Consider the following 21325-nt stretch of genomic DNA (forward strand, 5'->3'; position numbering starts at 1 on the left):
ATTGCCGGCTCATGTTGAGCTGTTAATCAACCAGCAAAACTTCTTCCTTACATCCAGTCTAAACCTACTCTCCTTTAGTTTGAAACCACTACTTCTTGTCCTGTCACCACAGGCCTTTGCTAAAACATCTGTCCCATCTTTTCCTGCAAGGTCCGGCTCAAGCCCTGCGAGGGGGAATGCCCCGAGCCGCGGGCCTGTGCCGCCTCTTGCCACCTCCAAAGCACCAACACCGGGAAGGCTACAAGCAAGCCTGCCGAGTGCTCAAGCACAAGACAAAGGCAAAATAATCATTATTGAGGAAAGCCGTTGTTAGCTCGGATATTCTCAGTTATTCGTAATGGAGCGTCTAACCACAGCGCTCCTTCCTCCTGCACTGTTCTATGAGCACCGGGGGCACCCCCTGCCCCGCCCGGCCTACCACGGACGGGCCCCACCGCCCCCGCGGGCCGTGCGACGGGCATAGGGCTGCGGGAAGGGCACAGGGCCGTGCGGCGGCCATAAACCCGCCGGCCGTTGGGGGCGCACCGGGCCGCGGGGCGGCCACCCGCCGAGGCCCCGCCCGCTCGGCAGCGCCACCGACCCCCGTGGCGCGCGGAGAGAGGCTGCGCGCGGCGCCGGGAAGCGGAAGCGGCGGCTGCGGTGGCGGCGTCGAGCTGGCTGAGGGGGACCCGGGGCGCGGGCGGCGCCGCGCAGGTGCGTGAGACGGCCCCGCCGGGGCGGCGCGGGGGCGGGCGCCGCCATTTTGTGCCCCGCTCGGCAGGGGCGGGCGGGTGCAGGGTGTCCTCTTTACCCCCGAGCTCGGTGCCGCGGGGACAAAGGCTCCCGGGCCGTGCCGTGCCGTGCCGGGAGCGTGGCTGCCGACTCATTGCTGGGCGCGGCTCCGCAGGTGCCGTCCCGCGGGTGCTGCCGCCAGGGGGGCGCCGTGTCCGCGCCGTGTCCGCGCCGTGTCCGCGCCGTGTCCGCGCCGTGTCCGCGCCGTGTCCGCGCCGTGTCCGCGCCGTGTCCGCGCCGTGTCCGCGCCGTGTCCTCAGGCCTCGCCGCCGCCCGGAGCTCAGGAACGGGCGGGGTCGCTCCGAGCAGCCTCGTGCCGCGCTCTGGAATAGGAAGCGGTGGGATTGCAGTAGCCGAATAGAACCTTAAGAAATGCAGGGTAGGTGAAACCAAGACTGAAGTGCAAAAAGCATTTGTAAGAAGAGAGTTATTGTTAAATGCTGTATTTCTTATCATAATTAACCTGCAGCTTATGATATGACTGTTACTTGTTTTCTCAAGGTACAGAGCAGAACCGAGTCTTCACAAGATTTTTTGTGTCAATCACCTATGAAGCTCCTGATTTTAAAGTTGCACTTCTGCAATGAGGAAAAGGAGACGGGTCGCTGCAAATCTAAACGAAAAAGTTCATCTTGGCCATGAGAAAGATACTGCGGAACAGATTCTTGTAGACTGTGCGCAAGAAATTGTTTCCAAGTCTGCAGAAGTAGCTCCTGCAGATCAGCTTGAATCTTCCAGAGAACTTTCACCCTCCCCAGAACAAAGAAAACTCCTAAGCTCATTGCAGTATAACAAAAATCTACTTAAATACTTAAATGATGATAGACAGAAACATCCGTCATTTTGTGATTTACTCATAATTGTAGAAGGAAAAGAATTTAGTGCTCACAAAGTTGTGGTGGCTGTTGGGAGTAGTTATTTCCATGCCTGTTTGAGCAAAAATCCAAGCACCGATGTCGTCACGCTAGATCATGTAACTCATTCTGTTTTTCAGCATTTGCTTGAGTTTCTCTACACATCTGAGTTTTTTGTATATAAAAATGAAATACCATTAGTGTTGGAAGCAGCAAAATTTTTAGATATCATAGATGCAGTGAAGTTGCTAAACAATGAAAGTGTTTCTAACATACAGACTGATGTGGTAACTGATATACCTGCACCAGTAGAAACACTCAATGAACTGACAGGTAAACTATTAAATAGTCATCAGTGCACTTTTTGTGGCCGAAGTTTCTGTTACAAGAAGTCCTTAGAAAATCATCTGGCTAAAGCCCACAGATACCTTTCACTGGAAAGAAGGCATGGGTTAAAAATGATTGAGCAGGCCGATTTTTCCACTAGACGTTCTACAAGAAACCGTAAATGTCCAGCTAAGTTCGATAACAGTGACAATGAAAGTGGTGATGCCTCTGACAGCAACTTGGAAAAAGTCAGCTCTGACAAGGAGACATCTGGTAGAAGTGAATTTGAAGACAGTGAAAGTGAATGCAACGTTGATGAAGAGGGACAGGAAGAGGAAATGTCAGGTGAAGATTCAGAGTCTGAAGAACTAAGTGAAAAAGAACAGAATGATACTGAAGAAGGTTCTGAGGCAGTTGATTCAGTGGGAAATATTCCCGAAGGCTTAGCTCCAGTCATCATTAAGAGCAGTAGCAAAAAACTACTGCAATGTCCTAAGTGTGACAAAAAATTTGATCGAATAGGTAAGAGCACGTTTGGTTGATCTTTTTCCTTTTTACCATGTGGTGGTGCTATTTGTATGGGAAACAAACAGAGCTTCTCTGTTCTGGAGAGTGAAGACCAGAATTTCTTCATCATCTCACTGATTCAGCATGCTGGTAATTTTTCTGAATGTATCACATGGTTGCGTCTGTGATGCTAAACACTTTCATTAAATGAACTGAGTGCATTATTCGAAAAATCTGCAAATACTGGATCAATTTCTCGGTGCTCTGGATTCTGGTTAGCGTGGTATGTAAAAGCAGCACTGAAAAAATAAGGGAAATCTAGCATGATATTAAACAACAAATTGCATGAGGTCTGAAACTTCTACTGTATTTTCCACTGAATTAATTCAGACCAGGCTGTCGTTAATGCCGAAGTAAAATAGCACCATTGTCAAACAGCCAGAAATTCTTGTATTCCACATGATGCATAGGTTCTTAGGACCTAGTCACTCTCGACTTGTACCTTGATTTTTCTGATCTGTAGTTAACAGCAAGTTAGACTTTGTCAGCTTAATGCCTTCTATTAGGTTCATTTATGTTGCAGTCAAATCTAGGTTTATAATTTCTCAGGATAGAAGAGTCAAAATTCCAGCTTTTCTGTCCTCCTTTCTCATATTAAAAGTAAATTACTACTGTGTTCCAGAATTTTGGTGTTCTTTCATCTGCAACAAAACTTGAATTATGGGCGTGTAAGGCAATGACTTCTTTTCAAATGTAGGAATTAGGGAAAAAAACAGTTTCTCATAGTGTTAGGCTTTTTTTGGTAGTTTTATGTTTGCATTGTCTTTCACCACTTTGAAATTTTAGGACTTTATGAAAATGGGCTGGTGTATGTCTTAATTCCTGCTAATGCACGGTACAGTTAGTTTGCTGAGGTCAAATGAGTTTTCCAGCATCAAGAATCGCATTATAAAAGCTATTTAATGGTAAAAATGTGGGACTTAGCTGTACTTTTATTGCTGTCTTAAAATTAAAGCAGTATAGGAAATTTGAGAGACTTGCTATTAATATTGAAATGCTACCGTGCAGAAATAAATGGCTTCTGACTAGTTAGGATTGTAATGACACATTTTGATTTTGCATACACTGGAAGCCCTTTTATCTGCACTTTCAGTACTTGGCTTCTACTTCTGCATTCAAAATGCATGAGAAATAGCATTAAAACAAGTGATAAACAAGTATTAAAACAAGTATTTCTTCATAGGCTTGTATTACTGTAGACAATTGACTTATAATTTAAATTTATGAGCTATAGTTCTTTTTTTATACTCCCGGTATAATGCATATTCTACAGAGAAAAACAAGTATCTAGTACAAAGCAGAGCCTGCTATTGACTTTAGGTAGGTAGATCCATGGTGTAGGACTGAATTTTATCCTCAGAAAAATCAGGTAAAAAGGAGAGGGAATACAAATGGTGTGAAAGAAATAGGAGAGTAGTATTTTGTTTACAGTAATGTCTTAGGTCCTTAATATAGATCATTTGCAAGGGTCCATATCATTCATTCAGTGGTTTGTTATTTGAAAGTAACTTAAAAATACCTCTCTGTTGCAAAGGTGTTCCCTGTTCTGAAAAGTCACTTCACAATGAGTGTAATGAAAGAGTAGTATAACTTTGAGTACTTAAGAGCAGAATGTGGTGTCGTGTTGAACCAGAGGGACGCACAGGTTTAACAGAAATACAGAGCCATTTTATGCTTTGTCTTGAAAGTAGTTAAGATGGAAATGTGTGGAAGAATCTTAGATCAAATGCGTATGTGATCACCTTGCAGTTTTCAGTAGTATGATCTTTAGATGTGTGGAAGGTACTTAGATCTTGATCACATTGTGGCAGGTATTCCAGAACAAACCTCAAGCGTGTAGATTGTAGGTGATACCTGTTACAGTTTATGCTAACAGATTTGTTGTTGCATAGGCAAATATGAGAGCCATACCCGTGTACACACGGGTGAGAAGCCTTTTGAATGTGATATATGTCATCAGCGCTATTCAACGAAGTCCAACCTGACTGTACACAGAAAGAAACACTCCAGTGACACTGATTTTCATAAAAAGGAACACAAATGTCCATACTGCAATAAGCTGCATGCAAGCAAAAAGACTTTAGCGAAGCACGTGAAGAGGCAAGTATGAGCAAATGTGTCTTGCATTTCTGAAGAATTGGTTTTTTTCAATTAAAAAATGAAGAGAAATGTATGTATGCACACTGCATCATCTCCATTACTTCTGTAACTTTTTTCAAATAACTATCTTTTCAAAGGACATGGGAATTAGCAGTATCAACTAACCTGCTGTAAGGACTGCATAGGGACTGACTGAATCACAGCGGTGGTTCTGTGGGAATTCTACCATAGATTTTTGCTATAAATTTTACAGTGCTCAGATTAGCTAGTATAGTCAGGCAGAATACAGTGCCTAATCATTACCTGTGTTGCTTTTAATTTGGAAGAAGAATAAAATATCTTTAGTTTTAGATGTTGATGCTATATTGGTGGTGGTAATAAATGAATAAACCATTACCATAAAGATTCTTGTAGGTGAATAATTCACTTATGGCAGGTCTAATTATAAGGTATTATTATTTACACACTGCTTTTTTTGTCTTTCATTGTAAATATCCGTAAAGCATTATAATGTAAACTGTCCTCTCTCTTACCAATTGTCGCATGAGATTCTACAGGAGTCTTTGGTCAACACTGCTTTCCAGCTGCTTGTGCCTTTAGAATTGTTGAACTATCAGTATTCTGCTTTGCTGGTTTGCTGATCAGCTTTCGTGGCACAAAGTTTAGAAATGGGTATTTAGTATTTGAGTGGTCTTTATCTTTGAAAGTTATAACTACTTTCTGCTTCTGTCTTTCTGCTAGGTTTCATCCAGAGAACGTCCAAGAATTTCTTTCTATCAAGAAGACAAAGAGTGAAGGTTGGAAATGTGATGTAAGTAATAGTTCAGTATTTTAAGTTTTTTATATAGATATGATGCTATTTTGTGACTTGAATACTTAAAGGAAAATACGGTATGTGCTTCTGTGACATCTCAGTTAGCTTTGTAAGTGATGGTATAAATTTCCTGTTTATGTCCTGATGTAAAGACTGAACTTTATTCTGCATGTACAGCTTGTAGCCAAGTAGATAATGACAAACTGATTTATTCTAAAATAGTTGAAATCATAATTTTTTTCATGTGATAAGCTATTACCATTGTTAAAACCCATCAATTTTCAGATTATTAGACTTGAGTGTTAGGAATGCTTTAAAAACAGAGTATTTGCTGTTCTATTAATTATGCACATCAAACGCTGACCATAAAAAAATACAGTTTTTGGAAGGTTTTCTCAATAGTGAGGAGTTATGAAAAACACTTTCTCATCTAGCTGTGTATGCACAGCAACAGAGTTGTAAATTTGTACTGAATTTACCTCTAGATGTAAAATCATAGGAGCCTTTCCTTGATTTAACTCAGGAGAGGAACATGTGTAAAAGTACATCTACTGTAAAAAAGGAATTTGTAGAACCTCCATGTCTGCTGCCAAATAATGTTTTAAAGTTTCAGATGTGGGATTTTGTTGTTTTCTTAAGGGAATTAGTTTACTTTTAGTTTTTTTTTCCAGGGCAGCTGTTTTGTTGATGCAAACTGCTGTGTACCCCTGTCTGTAATATTTGATGCTGTAACTAATTACTAATCTTGCTTTGTTTATGAACTTCCACTTATAAGCATATAGTGGGAGGTTCGGAGATACCAACTGAAGGCATTTGTATTATTCACCTGCTGTTGATGGTACCATGGTTGGAGATAAGTGCTTGACCAAAGGGTATTGTCTTCTGGGTGAAGTTACTTTGTGTGAACATACTACATATTGTTTGTTACCTAATAAGAAACATTTTAATAGTGGGAGTCGGTCAATGGTGCAACATTGTTTATGTTCATTTTTTTGAAAGATGAATGATTTGGCAAACTTCACTTTATGGGGTGTTTGGTTTTGTTTGGCTTTTTTTTTTGCACTTGAAAATGTTAAGTTTATTTTAAGTAGAAGTTCCTGAAAGCGGGCTGATGCTCTTGTACTGCTCATGTGCATTGAAAGTGGAGTTGAATCGAAAGCAGGAGTAGAACTTTAGCTTTATAGCAGTTGGAGAATGAGCAGAACATTATGAGCTGTGACTTTGTTTTGAGATTTATTATGTTCTGAGGGCTGATGTGCCACACATGTAATGCTGCAGGATTTCTTTGGCTTGTTGGTTTATGCTGTAGACCACGTGTGAACATCAGGATTTGGTGACCATACTTTAATCCTTGAGGAATATGGGCAAATTCAGAGAAACAGTAGAGTATTAATATAATACTAAAAAAAAGCGAAAAGGCTATTATACTTTTTACAGGTATTGGCTTTTCTTGCACATATTTTTAACATTAGTGAGTGTTTAAACAAATATCGTTGTTGCTTCTGATTTTCTGAGGCTAAAAATGTGTTATGCACTTGTGCTCTGAGAAACTACAGGATACTCAATTCAACTCTTATAAAGAATGATGACAGTTTCACAGGGAAATCAATGAATGCTGTGTTGATTTTTATTAAAGCATAGGACAGTGCTGTTAGGCTTTTAAACTAGGTGTTACAACTTAAATTTGAGCTGTGCCTTGAATTCTGTAATTGAACTGCATCCTTACTTTGATGCTACAAATATATTCAGGTGCATGTAGGTTTTCATTAATCTGAAAATAGGACTAAAAAGCTCACATAATTTTAACATTGTGAAAGTTACGTATCTCTAAAATATATTTTGAGTTCTATTTTTTGTTGGTATTCTTTTATACATGCTGTCAGAGAGTTTCCCAGAAGAAATAAAGGAACAGGTGTGACTATTTCTGCAACAGCTTTTACCACAGCCCAATTGAGCTGTTTCAGCATCCAAAACCAAGCCGAAGATATTTGCTTGTTTGTGTTGGGTTATAATCTGTTGAGTTACTGTGTTGAAACACCCTAGGTAAGAGTCTGATAAAGGCTGGAGTCAGTAGCAAGATGAGGGGGTGGAACCATGTAACTGTGCAGCAGTTGCCAGTGGTTTGGTGTAGGCTGCCGTGGGTTGGCATCCTAATTTATATAGTGCAATCCACTATGACTTATCTAGAAACAGTTTCTTTGATGTTGACTGCAAGGCTTTACAAGTTGGGATAGAGCATGTGTTTGAATAGTACATGTTTAATCTTACTTTACTGCTAAAAGCAGGTGAACCTAACAGTTAGCTTTTATGAATAGGAAAAGAGTCTGGTGATAATTGATGTATCTTTCACAATGTGTATTATCATTTTAGATTTGTAAGAAATCTTTCACTCGAAGACCTCACTTAGAGGAGCATATGATCCTTCACTCTCAGGATAAACCCTTTAAGTGTACCTACTGTGAAGAGCACTTTAAATCCCGATTTGCAAGACTGAAACATCAAGAAAAATTCCATCTCGGTATAGAAACCTCCTTCTGACATGTAAACAATAGATTTACAGTAAAACCTTCCTCCACCATTGTATGTCCTGATCAATCTGGTTTCTACCCTACCTCCTTTTCCAGTTCTCTCCTTTTCGAATTTTGTGGGGGAAGTTGGGTGTTTGGGATATTTTTTTTGTTATTGTCATCTTTTTACTTTTCTATTCAGTTGCCTTTTTGAGGCATTGTATTGTACCTCAGTATATGCAAAACTGGGGGGTAGGGGGACAGAGAGAAGAGTTAAGGTTAGTTTTCTTTTAGAACTTTTTTGCATGAAATTGATTCTCAGCTGTGGATTCACATTCTTCCTGAAGATTTCCGAATACCTTCTTCTTTCCTCCTGAAGTAGTCCAAAGACTTTTTTATTACTACAAATTATTTCTGCTGGGTAGGGACTAGATTGGTGATAGTCATGGGAATTTGTTTTTTCAAACAGTCTAAGTGGGCTTAATTACTTTGACTATTAATTCTAAATTTTTGCTTTACAATCATGGAACTTGCTGAAGTACCAAGTATTAGAAATAACTTATCTGAGCAGAAAATGTACAATGTCTAATTGAAGAATGCTGACTGTACTAAACATTAATCATTTGTTAGACAAAACTTCTGCTTTGTTAATTGATCAGGGTTTTCACAAGTGACCAGTCTGTGCATCTTGTTTAGTTTAACGGACGGTTAAAAATACTGTGTGCCTGTCTCTTTGTAGGGCCTTTTCCTTGTGATATTTGTGGCCGCCAATTTAATGATACGGGAAATCTGAAACGCCATATAGAGTGTACTCATGGAGGAAAGAGAAAATGGACATGTTTCATCTGTGGAAAATCTGTTAGGGAACGGTAAGGAGTTGCTTGACTACTTTAACTTCCGCAGAACAAAGAAATATTTAGCATGTTTTGTTTCATTCTGAATATGTTTTAGGTTTGAGGTTTTTAATGTAAGTGAGACCATTCAGGGGGATTAAAAGTTAGTGTTTAAAGCCACAGGTAGCATATGATTTCCTGATGACTTCTAAAGTTAAAGGTGACAGCTGTAGATCATTAGTTGAGGCAGGACTCTATTAATAAAGTCTTACCACTGATTCACTTCTCTTAGGGTTCCTGAGTTGTGCAAGAACATCTTGCATTTGTTTGGGAAACAGTTTTCTGCCATAGATGTTTTTGTAAATATACAGATGAGGAACACTAGTGAGAGTGACTAAGAAGATATTGGACTTCTACAAGCAGAGTTTCATGAAAGGTGGAATAATACTGTATAGTCTTTGCTGCTGCCTCTCTAAATGGGAGGAAGAAATGTTAATTCAGTGCTTTGGAAAGGGGAAGCCCTAAAAGTTGGGTCATAAATTCTATAGAAAAACAACATAGAAAAGCTGTAGAAATAAGATTCCCCCACACCTTTCCATTGTACACATATGAGGAAAAAAAAAAAAAGTGAATTTTAATTTTAAACGGTTGTTAACATGGCTTCAGTGCAGGTGTCATGCAGTGCTCCATGGAGATATTTTAAGTTTTTCAGATGGTGATTTATGTTGAGATTCTGAAACTATAAGACTAATATGTATATGTAATTATTTTTTATTTTGACATAATACAACTTCATCTCAATAACTGTGACTAAGATTTTAGTTGTGTTCTATTTGGGGAATACGAAAAAAATCTGAGTTCACATATTGCAGCTCTTGATTTTTATTTTTTTTCCAATGACTGGCAAAGACCCCTAAAAGTATCGTAGGAGGAAAAGTTGTCCCTAATGGGCTTTGGTGGTGGTGTTTATTTTCTATTATTTGGTGAATAAGGTATGCGTATGTTAAAACAACATGTATTAATGTAATAATAAAAGAGTAAACAACATATAAAGCACTTCACCGAAAGGGTTATGAAGCACTTGAACAGGCTGCCCAGGGAAGTGACTAAGTCACCATCCCTGGAGGTATTTAAAAATCACATATATGTGATATGGCCTTTAGGGACTTGGTTTAGTGGTGGAGTGGGCAGTGTCAGGTTTATGGTTGGGCTTGATGACCTTAATGGTCTTTTCCAACCTAAACAATTCTATGACTCTGTTATTCTGGGATCAAAGAATTTTCATTGTTTTAGTTCACACATTTACCAGGTGTTTATGCACTACATTTTATTCTTTGTTTCCTTTGCTGGAGAGGAATTTTCACCTGCATGTGCTATTTTTTTTCTAACATTGGATGGGTGATAGTAAAAGTAGACATATATATGGGGGTAAATATATGTGTATTTAATTAAGCTCTGGGCTGAGTTAAGTTAAATAAATCTCTATAATCTAGACTTCCTTCAAGTCTGAATTTAAAGCTCTGGCTTTATATGTATAGTAACAAGGAAATTACTACATAGAAAATAGTGTCAAAAATTATGCTTTCTTTAATGTATGTTGTCCAGATGTATGTTGGGACTATGTTTTGTTACTTTGCTTGGTTTATTTCTAGACTCATCTGGTTCAGTAAACAGTAGATAGGTTGCCATTCTGCCTTTGACTGTTTCACTTTAAAGTGGCAATGACATTGCTTAAAATTAAATTTTACTGCATTTATTAAACAGAACAACTTTGAAAGAACATCTGAGAATTCACAGTGGAGAGAAGCCTCATCTTTGCAGTATTTGTGGGCAGAGTTTTCGCCATGGAAGCTCTTACAGGTTCAGGTTTTTATTAAATAAACTGCAAAACTATCCTGTTTATATTTGGTGATATATATGTATTTACGTTATCAACAACGTTCATAGCATATATGTTTTGATTTATTCCAACACTGAGAGCAGTAGCAAATGTTTAAATATTGAAAATGCATTAATAACCTGTGAGAAGTAATTTAATCTTTAATACAAGACCTTATTGGTTTAAGATGGAATCTTAATTTCCATACAGATGGAATCCTATGCGACTGTTGTATTGGACTTGACTTTCTTGTGCATCTTTGTTAATCAAAGAGAAAATAAGTGGACTTAAAATGTCCTGCTAAATTAATGTCAGATATGAGAGTTTAGCTCTGTGCTCTCTTGCTTGCTCTTAGAAAGTTTAAGCATACCTCAGGTGAAAGTTATTTTCCAGTATTTGTGTGAAGCATTAAAGACTGTTTTTTGGTATTTTGCATTGAATTAACAGTACAGTTTATATTAAGAAAATTGCATTTTATGGCTTTATTTATGACTATAAACATACAGACTGCATCTGAGAGTCCACCATGATGACAAGAGATATGAATGTGAAGAATGTGGAAAAACCTTTATTCGGCATGACCATCTGACAAAACACAAAAAAATACACTCAGGTGGGCATTTTCTTTGAAAACTGACTTTGGAATTACTGTTTTTCAACCAAATGACAAATTAATTATGGAGGGTTTTTTTTCGGTACACGCAGTGTTTTAGGCCTGATAAAAGTTCCTCTCACTATTTTCAGGGTCTACTAAAGTAGGGTTAATCTTGCATGTTTTCACAGTTTAAAAACCAAGTGTTTCCTCCGTGATAAAATAGAAAACTGAGGGACAGTCAAAAACATGTAACAGTGAATTGCTTTAAAAATAATAAAAAAAAAAAGCAAAAGTGAAAAAGGAGGATTTTTTTCATGAGTTCAGATTTCTTTTTTTTAATAGCAATTGTGTGAAACATTATTGCCACAACACAAAAGAAGCTGTCACAGTGTCTGTCAAAGTTTGTACACTGATCACTTTAAGAACATGTAAGAGGTATTTCTGAAGTATCTGTTATGGGGAAGAGAGAAGGAAGGTGATGAGATATGATCAGGAGGAAGAGAAAAAGAAATCCTTTTGTTGCACTGAGAGCAGAAAGGCTATCAAATGTATAGGAAGAGCGAAGATTCATTAGCGAGTTTTCCATTTTCAGAAGAGGACCCAAAGGGAATTTGGCCTTATAGGAGACAAAATACTTTCTAGGCATCGTAAAAATATGAAAGTGATCAGAGTCTAAACTTCTTGAGCCTTTATTAGAAGGACAGCTTCTTTTTTGGTGTTTGAAATCATAATGTCTGCTATAAAATAAAGAAATCTTTAACAACTCAAGTACAAAAAAAAAAAAAAATCCTCTTTTCTACTCTATTTGCTTTTCCCTCCTCTAGAAAGTTACATTCTTTGACTGTCCACACTCCTCCTACTTACATGAGAAGAAATACTCTGCCACTTTGTGGAAGATCTCAAGATGACTAAAAAGAACCAAGATACTTTTAAACAGCAGCATAAAAGAAAAAGGTAATTATGTAAATCAGGATAATTAAAAAGATAAATACTGTGATGTGATTATAAGTTCTGAAAGCTCTAAAAATTAGTAGCTGAAAATAATCGGTATGTTTAATTAGCCTCTCCTTTAAAATCCCTAAATTATTTAAAGTATCACATTTCCAGTTATAAGGAAGAGAGCAGATTCCTAGTAATTAATTTGTACCTCTCATGCAATGAGTGTTTGGGGAGGTGTTCCTTTAGCTCATAAAGATGAATTTCTTGTAGAAACAACTAATGGTCTGTAACAGTCATTTATGACAAGTGGTAAAAGTCCTTAATCAGATAGAACCAAACTACTTCCTGAACTTTGTATTTTGATAACAGAGAATCCTTCTCTGAGAAGGGTATGGATGAACTTGATTGGCTGGACTTTGTGAACATGTTTTACAATTACAACTCTTGGACATTTACTAAGGTCCAGAAAACCCAACAAATGTTTATTCTCTTTTACCCTTGTAGGTGAAAAAGCACATCAGTGTGAGGAATGTGGAAAATGTTTTGGCCGTAGAGATCATCTTACTGTTCATTATAAAAGTGTTCATCTAGGAGAAAAAGTTTGGCAGAAGTAAGTGTGAATTTTTTTATTACCGTGTAAATACTTCTGTACTGTAATAGATTTTGTTGAGACTTTCATGTTCATGCAAAATACTAGTAATCTGTGTGTTTGTTGTGCCCGTTACCTTAGTCTTGTTAGCGATAATTGTTATTATGGTTTGAAATAGAAAAATTTGTTGGAAAATTGGCTTCACAATTTAAGCAAGATGAATTCTTTACGGTGTGACTAAGTAAATAAAGTAAAAACATAAAGAAGGATCATATTTTAATTAGTCAATCTGCTGTCTCAATGTTGTTCTAAATTGATGGTTTGCTGTAATATTGCCATTGCAGACTAGTTAAGGCTGAATTATTAGACATCATTTAAGCCCTGTGAGAACTATCCTGCGCCTAGGTATTTTAGAAGCTGGTAGCAGATTAGTGGCTCTGAAAGTAGGTAAAAACTTTGTCTGTACATTGAAAATACAACAGGGATTTTAAATTGTTGCACTGCAAAGATATGCATTTCAGGTTTTTTTTAATAGATGTGTCTGTGTTGAAAGTATAGTACATTATCTGCTTATTCTCTTTGGTTTTTTTTCTTGGTAGCCAGTAGCCTAAACCATTCCTAGTACTTTATTAATGGCATAGTTCTGCCGAAGGGAAAGCCTCCTGTGGGTGTTTGGCAGAAACTGTTACTTAAGGATATTTTTGAGGTTGGAAAAGCGTTAGTGGGGTTTGCTCTTTGGATTCAAAGTGATAGTCTCAGCAGAGTATAAAACTGAATATCAAATAGAATATTAATTGACTTTATTGGTATGCAGATTCCAGAAAATATGAAAGTAAGTGAGGAAATTTGGGAACTTTGTTATTCAGCTATTTTGCAGTTAAAAGATTTAAAGAAAGACTGTTTGTGTAGCTTTGTTCTAGTTGTTTTTTTAAAAAAGCATCTAACATGAAATGTATCTTCTTCTTTAAAGATACAAAACAACATTTCACCAGTGTGAAGTCTGTAAGAAAGTGTTTAAAGGGAAATCAAGTTTGGAAATGCATTTTAGGACGCATTCAGGTAAAAAAACATAAATCCCAGCAAAACCACAAAACATGTAGAAATGTATGCATCGATGTTAATGGAATTTTTTAATTCATTATGGTTGTTGAGCATTCAGGGCAAGAGTAGCAGGAAGCAGCAAGACTTTCTTCTTTCTCATGTGTTGGTCATTCCTGAATACTGCTTTGTGAATCACTGAATTCCAGAATGGTTGGGGTTGGAAGGGACCTCTGGAGATCATATAGTTCATGTCCCCCTGCTAAAGCAGGTGCACCTGGAGTAGGTTGCACAGGAACATGTCCAGGCGGGTTTTGAATGTCTCCAGAGAAGGAGATGCCACAGTCTGTCTGGGGGCAGCCTGTTCTAGTGCTCTGTCACCCTCACAGTAAAGAAGTTTTTCTTCATGTTCAGGTGAAACTTCTGTGCTCCCTTAACCCTTGTCCTGTTCCTGGGTACTGCTGAGAAGAGTCTGGCCCCATCTTCTTGACAGCCTCCCCTTTAGATTTTTGTAAACATTGGTAAGATTCCCTCTCAGTCTTCTCATCTCCAGGCTAAACAGACTGAGCTCACTCAGCCTTTCCTCATAAGAGAGATGCTCCAGCCCCCTGATCATCTTCGTGGCCTCTTCTGCTGGACTCCTTTAAGTAGTTCCTTGTCTTTCTTGAGCTGGAGAGCCCAGAAATGGACTCTAGGGCAAAGTAGAGGGGGAGGATAATCTCCCTCAGCGTGCTGGCCATGCTCTTGATGCACCCTATTTGTATCAGTTGAAATATTGTTAATCCTCAGCACAGGTTTGTGGTATGCTCTATATACCTCTTCCTTTGGTTTACTGGCGTATGTTCTTGCCAAATTTACCCAGACCTTCTAATCATTTTTGTAGTCCAGATAATACTGCATTTCAAGTGGTAATCTAAACAAGGATTTGAAATCCCTTTGGGAAGGTTTATGTCAAACGTTTGACTTTGTTTTTCCTGCCTTATATTTAGGGATATCATTGTCCTTTCAAAACAAATAGAAGTACAAATTGAGCTCATTTAATACCAGTATCATAACAGTTTAAAGACTTTCCTTTTTTATGCATTTTATATTCTGATTGTCTTTGTGTGCACCTGACACAAATCCCAAGTACTGGGAATTGTATGTAACGAGAAGGATATGATAACAGAACTTCTAAAAAAACTTCTAATGGCGCCCTTTGCGTCCAGAATTGATGCTAAATATATGCTCTTTGTTTTCAGTGAAATGATTTTATTCTAGGTCTCTGTGCTGTTTGTGTGGTTTGGTGGTTCTCTGCATAACTAATCCTTACTTCCGTCTTTACAGGCGAGAAACCCTACAAATGTCAAATCTGTAATCAGTCCTTTAGAATTAAGAAGACTTTAACAAAACACATGGTTATTCATTCGGATGCTCGACCTTTTAATTGCCAACACTGCAATGCAACATTTAAACGAAAAGACAAGCTGAAATATCATATTGATCATGTTCATGGATCAAAGGCTGCGGAAGATGCATTGACATCATCTTCAGAGGAAAAGCTAGTCCCCTTGCCAGTGCAGTATACCTCCTCTGACGACAAAGTTTACCAAACTGAGGCTAAACAGTATGTGGAACAGTCCAAAGCATATCAGTCAGAAGCCAAAACTTTGCTACAGAATGTATCTACAGAAGTATGTGTGCCTGTGACTCTGGTACCAGTTCAGATGCCCGACCCACAAGCTGATCTAGTACAGCATACTACTCATCCGCATGGCATTCTTCCTCCGCAACCTGAGCAGACAGATTATCAACGAGCAACAGATCTATCATTTCTAGAAAAATATACTCTTACTCCACAACCGACGAATATTGTTCATCCTGTAAGGCCAGAGCAAATGTTGGATCCTAGAGACCAGTCATATCTTGGAACTTTACTGGGACTAGATACAGCTTCTACTGTACAGAATATTTCAAACAATGAACATTCATGATCAGACCATAACATTCCACCTAATTTACTAAGCCATTAGCCAACAGGAGGCTGATATGGCAATTAAGATTTATATTTTATATTTTATTTGGACTCATGAATCTTCTGCATAGTTTTGGAAAAACAGGTTTGTTTACATAATATTTGAACATTTAGGCCCATTTTGATGCATACTGAAAGAATGTTTCTTGTAATTTTAAGAGTTTTTAAAAATCTTATACATGGTCTTTTAAAAATTACGCTCTCAAATATATTTTAAGGATAGCAGCTGAAAAATGGAATTACATATCTGGCTATTTAAAAAACTGCCTTTGTGCATCTCACTTTGAATTAATGTTTTAAATGTAATTGAAAGCATTCTGGAAGAATAAGGACTATATCAAATTCATTAGAAGTTGTGAGGGCAGTCAGGGATGTAAAACACAAACTTTGAATTATGTTTCACATAGAAATTAAAATATAGTTTTACTTGGAATGCTCAGGCATTTTCGGAGGGTTTTAAAGTCTGCCAGACACTGGAACCTAGCCAGTGGTCATAGGAAATTTTTTTTCTGAAAGTGATTCAGATATTTTATGAAGACACTAAACAAGGTGTTTGATCCCCCTAAGAATAATTAGGCTGCCTAAATTTGACCTCTTAATTCTTCCTTGATCGCTGATATTTAATTATGTAGAAAAATCTAGATAACAGCATTATCTAATTTTCTACAGTTAGTCCTATATACTTTTAACATGCTTTTTTTTTTTCTCTTTTTCAATTTTGTCTTCTGAAGTGTGCACCCCGCTCTGACTTTGAAAGAAATAGGAATGTTTGCAAGGTCATTTTAATCTTACCAATTTGCTAATGAAACTTTTTTTTCTTACTCTCTTGTACTGTGTTTATAAAACAAAGTCAAACTCTTGAGAGTATTTTGTCTTTAATTTTTTTTTTAGCTTTTTCTTTACTAGACCTATTTTTTTTTCTAAAAGAAGCATTTTGAACTACAAGTCTAGTATAATTCACCATGAATCTAGTATAATTTAACTTCATTAAGCTTTTATTTTAAGCCTACTTTAAAAATAATTATTGTGTTTGTTTGGTGGCTATTATGCCAAAGAAAGTATCTGAAGTAATTTTATAATTTTCATTATTTTTCACAGGAATTACATATTCAGGCAAAGTTTTTCACAGTTTCCCTGTTCTTAAATTATTATCTTAGAGAAACTTTATAATGGGAAACTGGACATATATATATTATTGTAACTGATAAATTTATCCAATGATCTGAGCACAAGTGATCTGTGGTGAAAAGCTCTCTTATCATCACAGGTCTATGAACTCTTAAGTGGCCTAGATCATTTTAAATCCTATTCAAATACTGTGGTGTTAGATCCTGTTATTCCCCATATACTTCAATATTGAGTAGCTTGCAGGAGAGGGGCCAGAGCTGCTTGAATGTTTGTGTTTTGAAGCTTGTACCCTAATGGATTCTTAACGTAAAAACACCAAAGATTTCTGTTAGCTGTTAAATAGTGGCAGAGTGATAGAATTTTAAGTGTTACCAATATTTATTTAGGACTTAGCCAAAGAAGCACAATAGAAGTCCTAAACTTTAAAAGTTCAGTTTCTAAAACAGGACTACATATGTTTAACTGTTCTATGTTTGTATCTCGAAAGTGAAATTTAGAGCTGTGCTCTGGGAATGTTCAGACTGAAATGCTGTAAATATATCTGATAAGAAGTAAATATACAGCAATAATGAGGCCATTGAATGCCACCTTCTGAAAGGACATTATCAAGTACTACCCTTCCTGCTTTCTAGCTCCGCCTTCATCTCTTTTCAAAATAAAACTATTTATGTCATCTTTACACTCCATGGCTTGAAAACTGCTATTTCATGTGTAGTTTTTAAGTCAACATGTATGCATCATATTCATATTACTGCATGTGGACATGAAACATGATTTCCAGCATTTCTTATTGTACCATTAAAAGTAACACGACATAAACGGTGTCAGTGCAATTCTCGGACAAAAGCATAACTCTTTGTTATTTCTTGTCTTTTCTGTTCTATGGTAGGAAAAAAGTATGGTAGGATTTTGACAAAACAGTGGCTTAAAAATAGTTGGTAACTATTGTTTTCTTTTAAAATCCAGTCTGTTTGGAGTGCACTCTAGTAAAATACTAAAATGGAATTTAGAGCATATTTACTTGATAATGTCATTTTTAGAGTTCTTTCATGATTGTGCCTTTTATATATATTCTCAGTAATGGCTTTTTCTCCAGCTGATTATTCAAAAACATTAAGGTCACTATCTTCCAAAGGGCTTCGTGGTTGTGTGTGCCCAACAAGAATTAGGCTATAAAAGGACGAGTTTTTCAGAGAAACGGGCCCTGTCTTTGTTGTTTGGGTAACTGGAATTACTAGCCATTCCTGGAAAAATGATTGAGTTCTTCGGCATTCTTTTGTTTGCAGATAACCCGACTAGTGTTTTTACCTGCTGGTCAGGCTGGATCGTTGTCAGTTGACACTGAAAGAAAATAGGAAAGCTTATGTGCTAGATACATAGGTTTTATTTTTTTAATATCATGAGCTATAATTCTTACGGCTTTACGTCTATTTAAAATCATATATGAACAAAGTAAATTTTCATGGACTGGCACTTCATTTGGCAGGTGGAAGTAGCTGATCTCTGCTTGATGGAGGACAGTTTCTCCTGAGAGGACTGGAGCTGAAGGGCAGAAATCTGCACCTCACAGCTCCATGGGCTGGAATTCCACAGGTGTCCATTACCTCCATTTTAATGTATATGTACTCGTACAAGAGTGCATGTCCTGTTGATCTGGAGGGTGCTTTTACAATAAAGGCTATGTTTTATCTGGCAGTCATTGACTCAGCTGACTGTTGCTGAAGAAGGAAGAAGCAGGTGTCTTAAAAATATCTCTGAAGAACGTTCAGTGACGCAGTGCAAACAGTTTGTCTTTTCCACATGCAGCCTTTGGGGAGAAGAGTGGAGTCCACGTTGCTTCGCAGTTCTGGGAGCTTACTGCAATCATTCTGCTTAAGCATTGAATTCTGTATTTTTTTGCTGAACAAGTTTCTGTTTGTTGACTGGCTTACTGCCTTTAATTCTTTAGGTGGATTTTATGTTCAGTTTATTTATTTATATTGGAATTTCCTGTTTGAGCACTGACACTTTTCCTACAGAGGTATGGCTCTCATGAGTTCTTTTTATGCTGAATGTCAGTGATTGCGATGGTGATTATATATCTTCTGTGAGTCTGATTTCCTTAAAAATATCATGCTACTTTGACAAATTACAATGACACAAGATATCCTTGGCATCTTGAAGAGCTGAGCTTATTTCCCTAGTAACAAATGTGAAACAGCATCCAGAACTCTGCAGAATGCTTCAAAGGAATCGCCTCATAACATGCTTGATTGAACATGAAATGTGTTATGGAGTGTTAAGGAATAAATGACCCTCACGTTTTTAAATTTAAAAATAATTTCTGTGTAGAATGTAGAATTATGAATGAATTCTGAGAAGGGTGTTGTGGATGGCTAGGTTTTTTTCCCCTGAAAACATTAGAAAGATGTGGCATTTTTCTGAGTTGAGGACACATGCAAAACTGATCCAGATGGCATGTTCTCTGTGTGGCTGAAGCCTCAGGGAAATGGAGCGTGTTATCCACATGTCTTTGACCCTGCTGTCACAGGTGATCTTTTCCTACAATATTCTCTTGCAGTAAATTGGTGGTTTCGTTGGATGCATTGAAGAATGACACTGGCGGAATATAATGCAGGGCAGTCATTTTGCTTAAGCCCGTAAGGGTCTCTTTCATCATTCATAAGAAATGTTTTGTTTTAAAAGGATTTGATGGATTAAATGTAACAATGGCAAAGTTTTTTGAATCCCCCATAACCATTTTGATCATGTTTAAATGTTGGTCCTTTTATAAGAAAAAATAAGGTGAAATAAACTCGATATTTTGTCACTGGTATATGAGATAATGTGTTTTAAATGTGATCTGTATAGGCTGGTATTTTAGATGGAAGTCTTTTAGTAAAGTTGTCTTTGTAGGGGAAATTCTTTGCTGTAAGGAAAAGTTAGGAAGTGTCCTGTAAATGTAGAAGTACTTAGTCCTATGTGTGATTTTGTTTGTTATGGAAAAGTAAAGTTCTTTTATCTTAACATGGCTTGCTTCACAGGATTGCTTGCAGGGGTGCTCGCACTCGCTAAGTTCCTGTTTCTACTCCTATTTTTTTTTTTTTTTAACTGTGTGGAAACACAGTGTTCTGTGTGTCTTTCCATTTTAAACCTCATGAAGGAGAAACAAATGAGGCTATTTTTTTTCACCAAATCTGTGTGCATCTCATTCTACTTTTTATTTTAAAATATTTTGTAAATTAAATTTATTTAGAAAAATGCTTGGCTCCACCTGAGTTTCCTTTTTTTTTTTTTTTTTTTTTTTAAGCAGGGAGGTTTGCTATGTCCTTTTTTTGGTTTTTAATTTTGAAGCATCACTGTCATAATCATAGAACATCCTGAGTTGGAAGGGACCCACAGAGATCATAGAATTCCCTAGGTTGGAAAAGACCTTTGAGATCATGTCCATACCTGTCCACTACTAAACCATATCCCTAAGCACTTCATTTACCAGCCTTTCAAACACCTCCAGGGATGGGGACTCAACCACCTCCCTGAGCAGCCTGTGTCAGTGCCCGATAACCCTTTCGGTGAAGAAGTTCTTCCTAATCTCCAATCTGAACCTCAGCTGACAAAATTTGAGGCCATTTCCTCTCATCCTGTCACCTGTCACAAGAAACCAGCACCCACCTCTCTACACCATCCTTTCAGGTAGTTGTAGACAGTGATAAGGTCTCCCCTCAGCCTCCTCAAGGCTAAACAACCCCAGTTCCCTTGGCTGCTCCTCATAAAACTTGTTCTTTGGCCCCTTCAGCTGCTGCTTAGCTCTGGACACGCTCCAGGACCTCACTGTCTCTTGTACTGTGGGGCCCAAAACTGAAGCCAGGTTTTGAGGTGCGGCCTCCCCAGTGCTGAGTCCAGAGGCAGAATCCCCTCCCTGGTCCTGCTGGCCACACTGTTTCTGAATACAGGCCAAGATGATATTTGCCTTCTTGGGCACACTTCTGCAATCATAGAATAGTTGGGAGTAGGAAAGGACATTAAAGCCTATCCAGTTCCACCCCCCTGCCACGGGCAGGGACATCCCATTAGATCAGGCTGTCCAAAGCCCCATCCAACCTGGCCTTGAACACCTCCAGGATGGGGCAGTCACAGCTTCAGTGGGCAACCTGTGCCAGTGCCTCACCACCCTCAGCGTGAAGAACTTCCTCCTTATGTCTAGTCTAAATCTGCCCCTCTCCAGTTTATACCCGTTGCCCTCAGTCCTATCGCTACAAGCCTTTGTAAACAGCCCCTCCCCAGCTCTCCTGTAGCCCCTTCAGGTGTTGGAAGGTCTCTGCCAACAACCACCGAGCCCAGCTCCGGTAGCAGCTCAGCGCCGGGCGCGGTTTAAATAAAACGCGCGGCGC

The 21325-nt window shown here is 38.2% G+C and overlaps 1 protein-coding gene across 3 annotated transcripts; it reads left to right on the forward strand.

The window, feature by feature from the left end:
- Nucleotides 1-587: 587 nt before the first annotated feature.
- Nucleotides 588-20040, forward strand: ZBTB41 (zinc finger and BTB domain containing 41). Of its 3 annotated transcripts, none has more exons than XM_054073158.1 (11): nucleotides 588-693; nucleotides 1273-2474; nucleotides 4412-4619; nucleotides 5361-5430; nucleotides 7804-7951; nucleotides 8680-8809; nucleotides 10538-10633; nucleotides 11159-11265; nucleotides 12691-12796; nucleotides 13746-13834; nucleotides 15140-20040. In XM_054073158.1, the coding sequence occupies exons 2-11, from the start codon at nucleotides 1355-1357 to the stop codon at nucleotides 15784-15786; spliced, it is 2721 nt and encodes a 906-aa protein (XP_053929133.1). In that variant the 5' UTR covers nucleotides 588-693; nucleotides 1273-1354; the 3' UTR covers nucleotides 15787-20040. The 3 variants fall into 3 exon arrangements, with proteins under 3 accessions (XP_053929133.1, XP_053929134.1, XP_053929132.1); XM_054073159.1 differs by having other exon boundaries at nucleotides 622-693; nucleotides 1279-2474; XM_054073157.1 differs by lacking the exon at nucleotides 588-693 and adding an exon at nucleotides 737-1150.
- The last annotated feature ends 1285 nt before the right edge of the window (nucleotides 20041-21325 follow it).

This window comes from Cuculus canorus, chromosome 8 (assembly GCF_017976375.1).
Source record: "Cuculus canorus isolate bCucCan1 chromosome 8, bCucCan1.pri, whole genome shotgun sequence".
Taxonomy (NCBI): domain Eukaryota; kingdom Metazoa; phylum Chordata; class Aves; order Cuculiformes; family Cuculidae; genus Cuculus; species Cuculus canorus.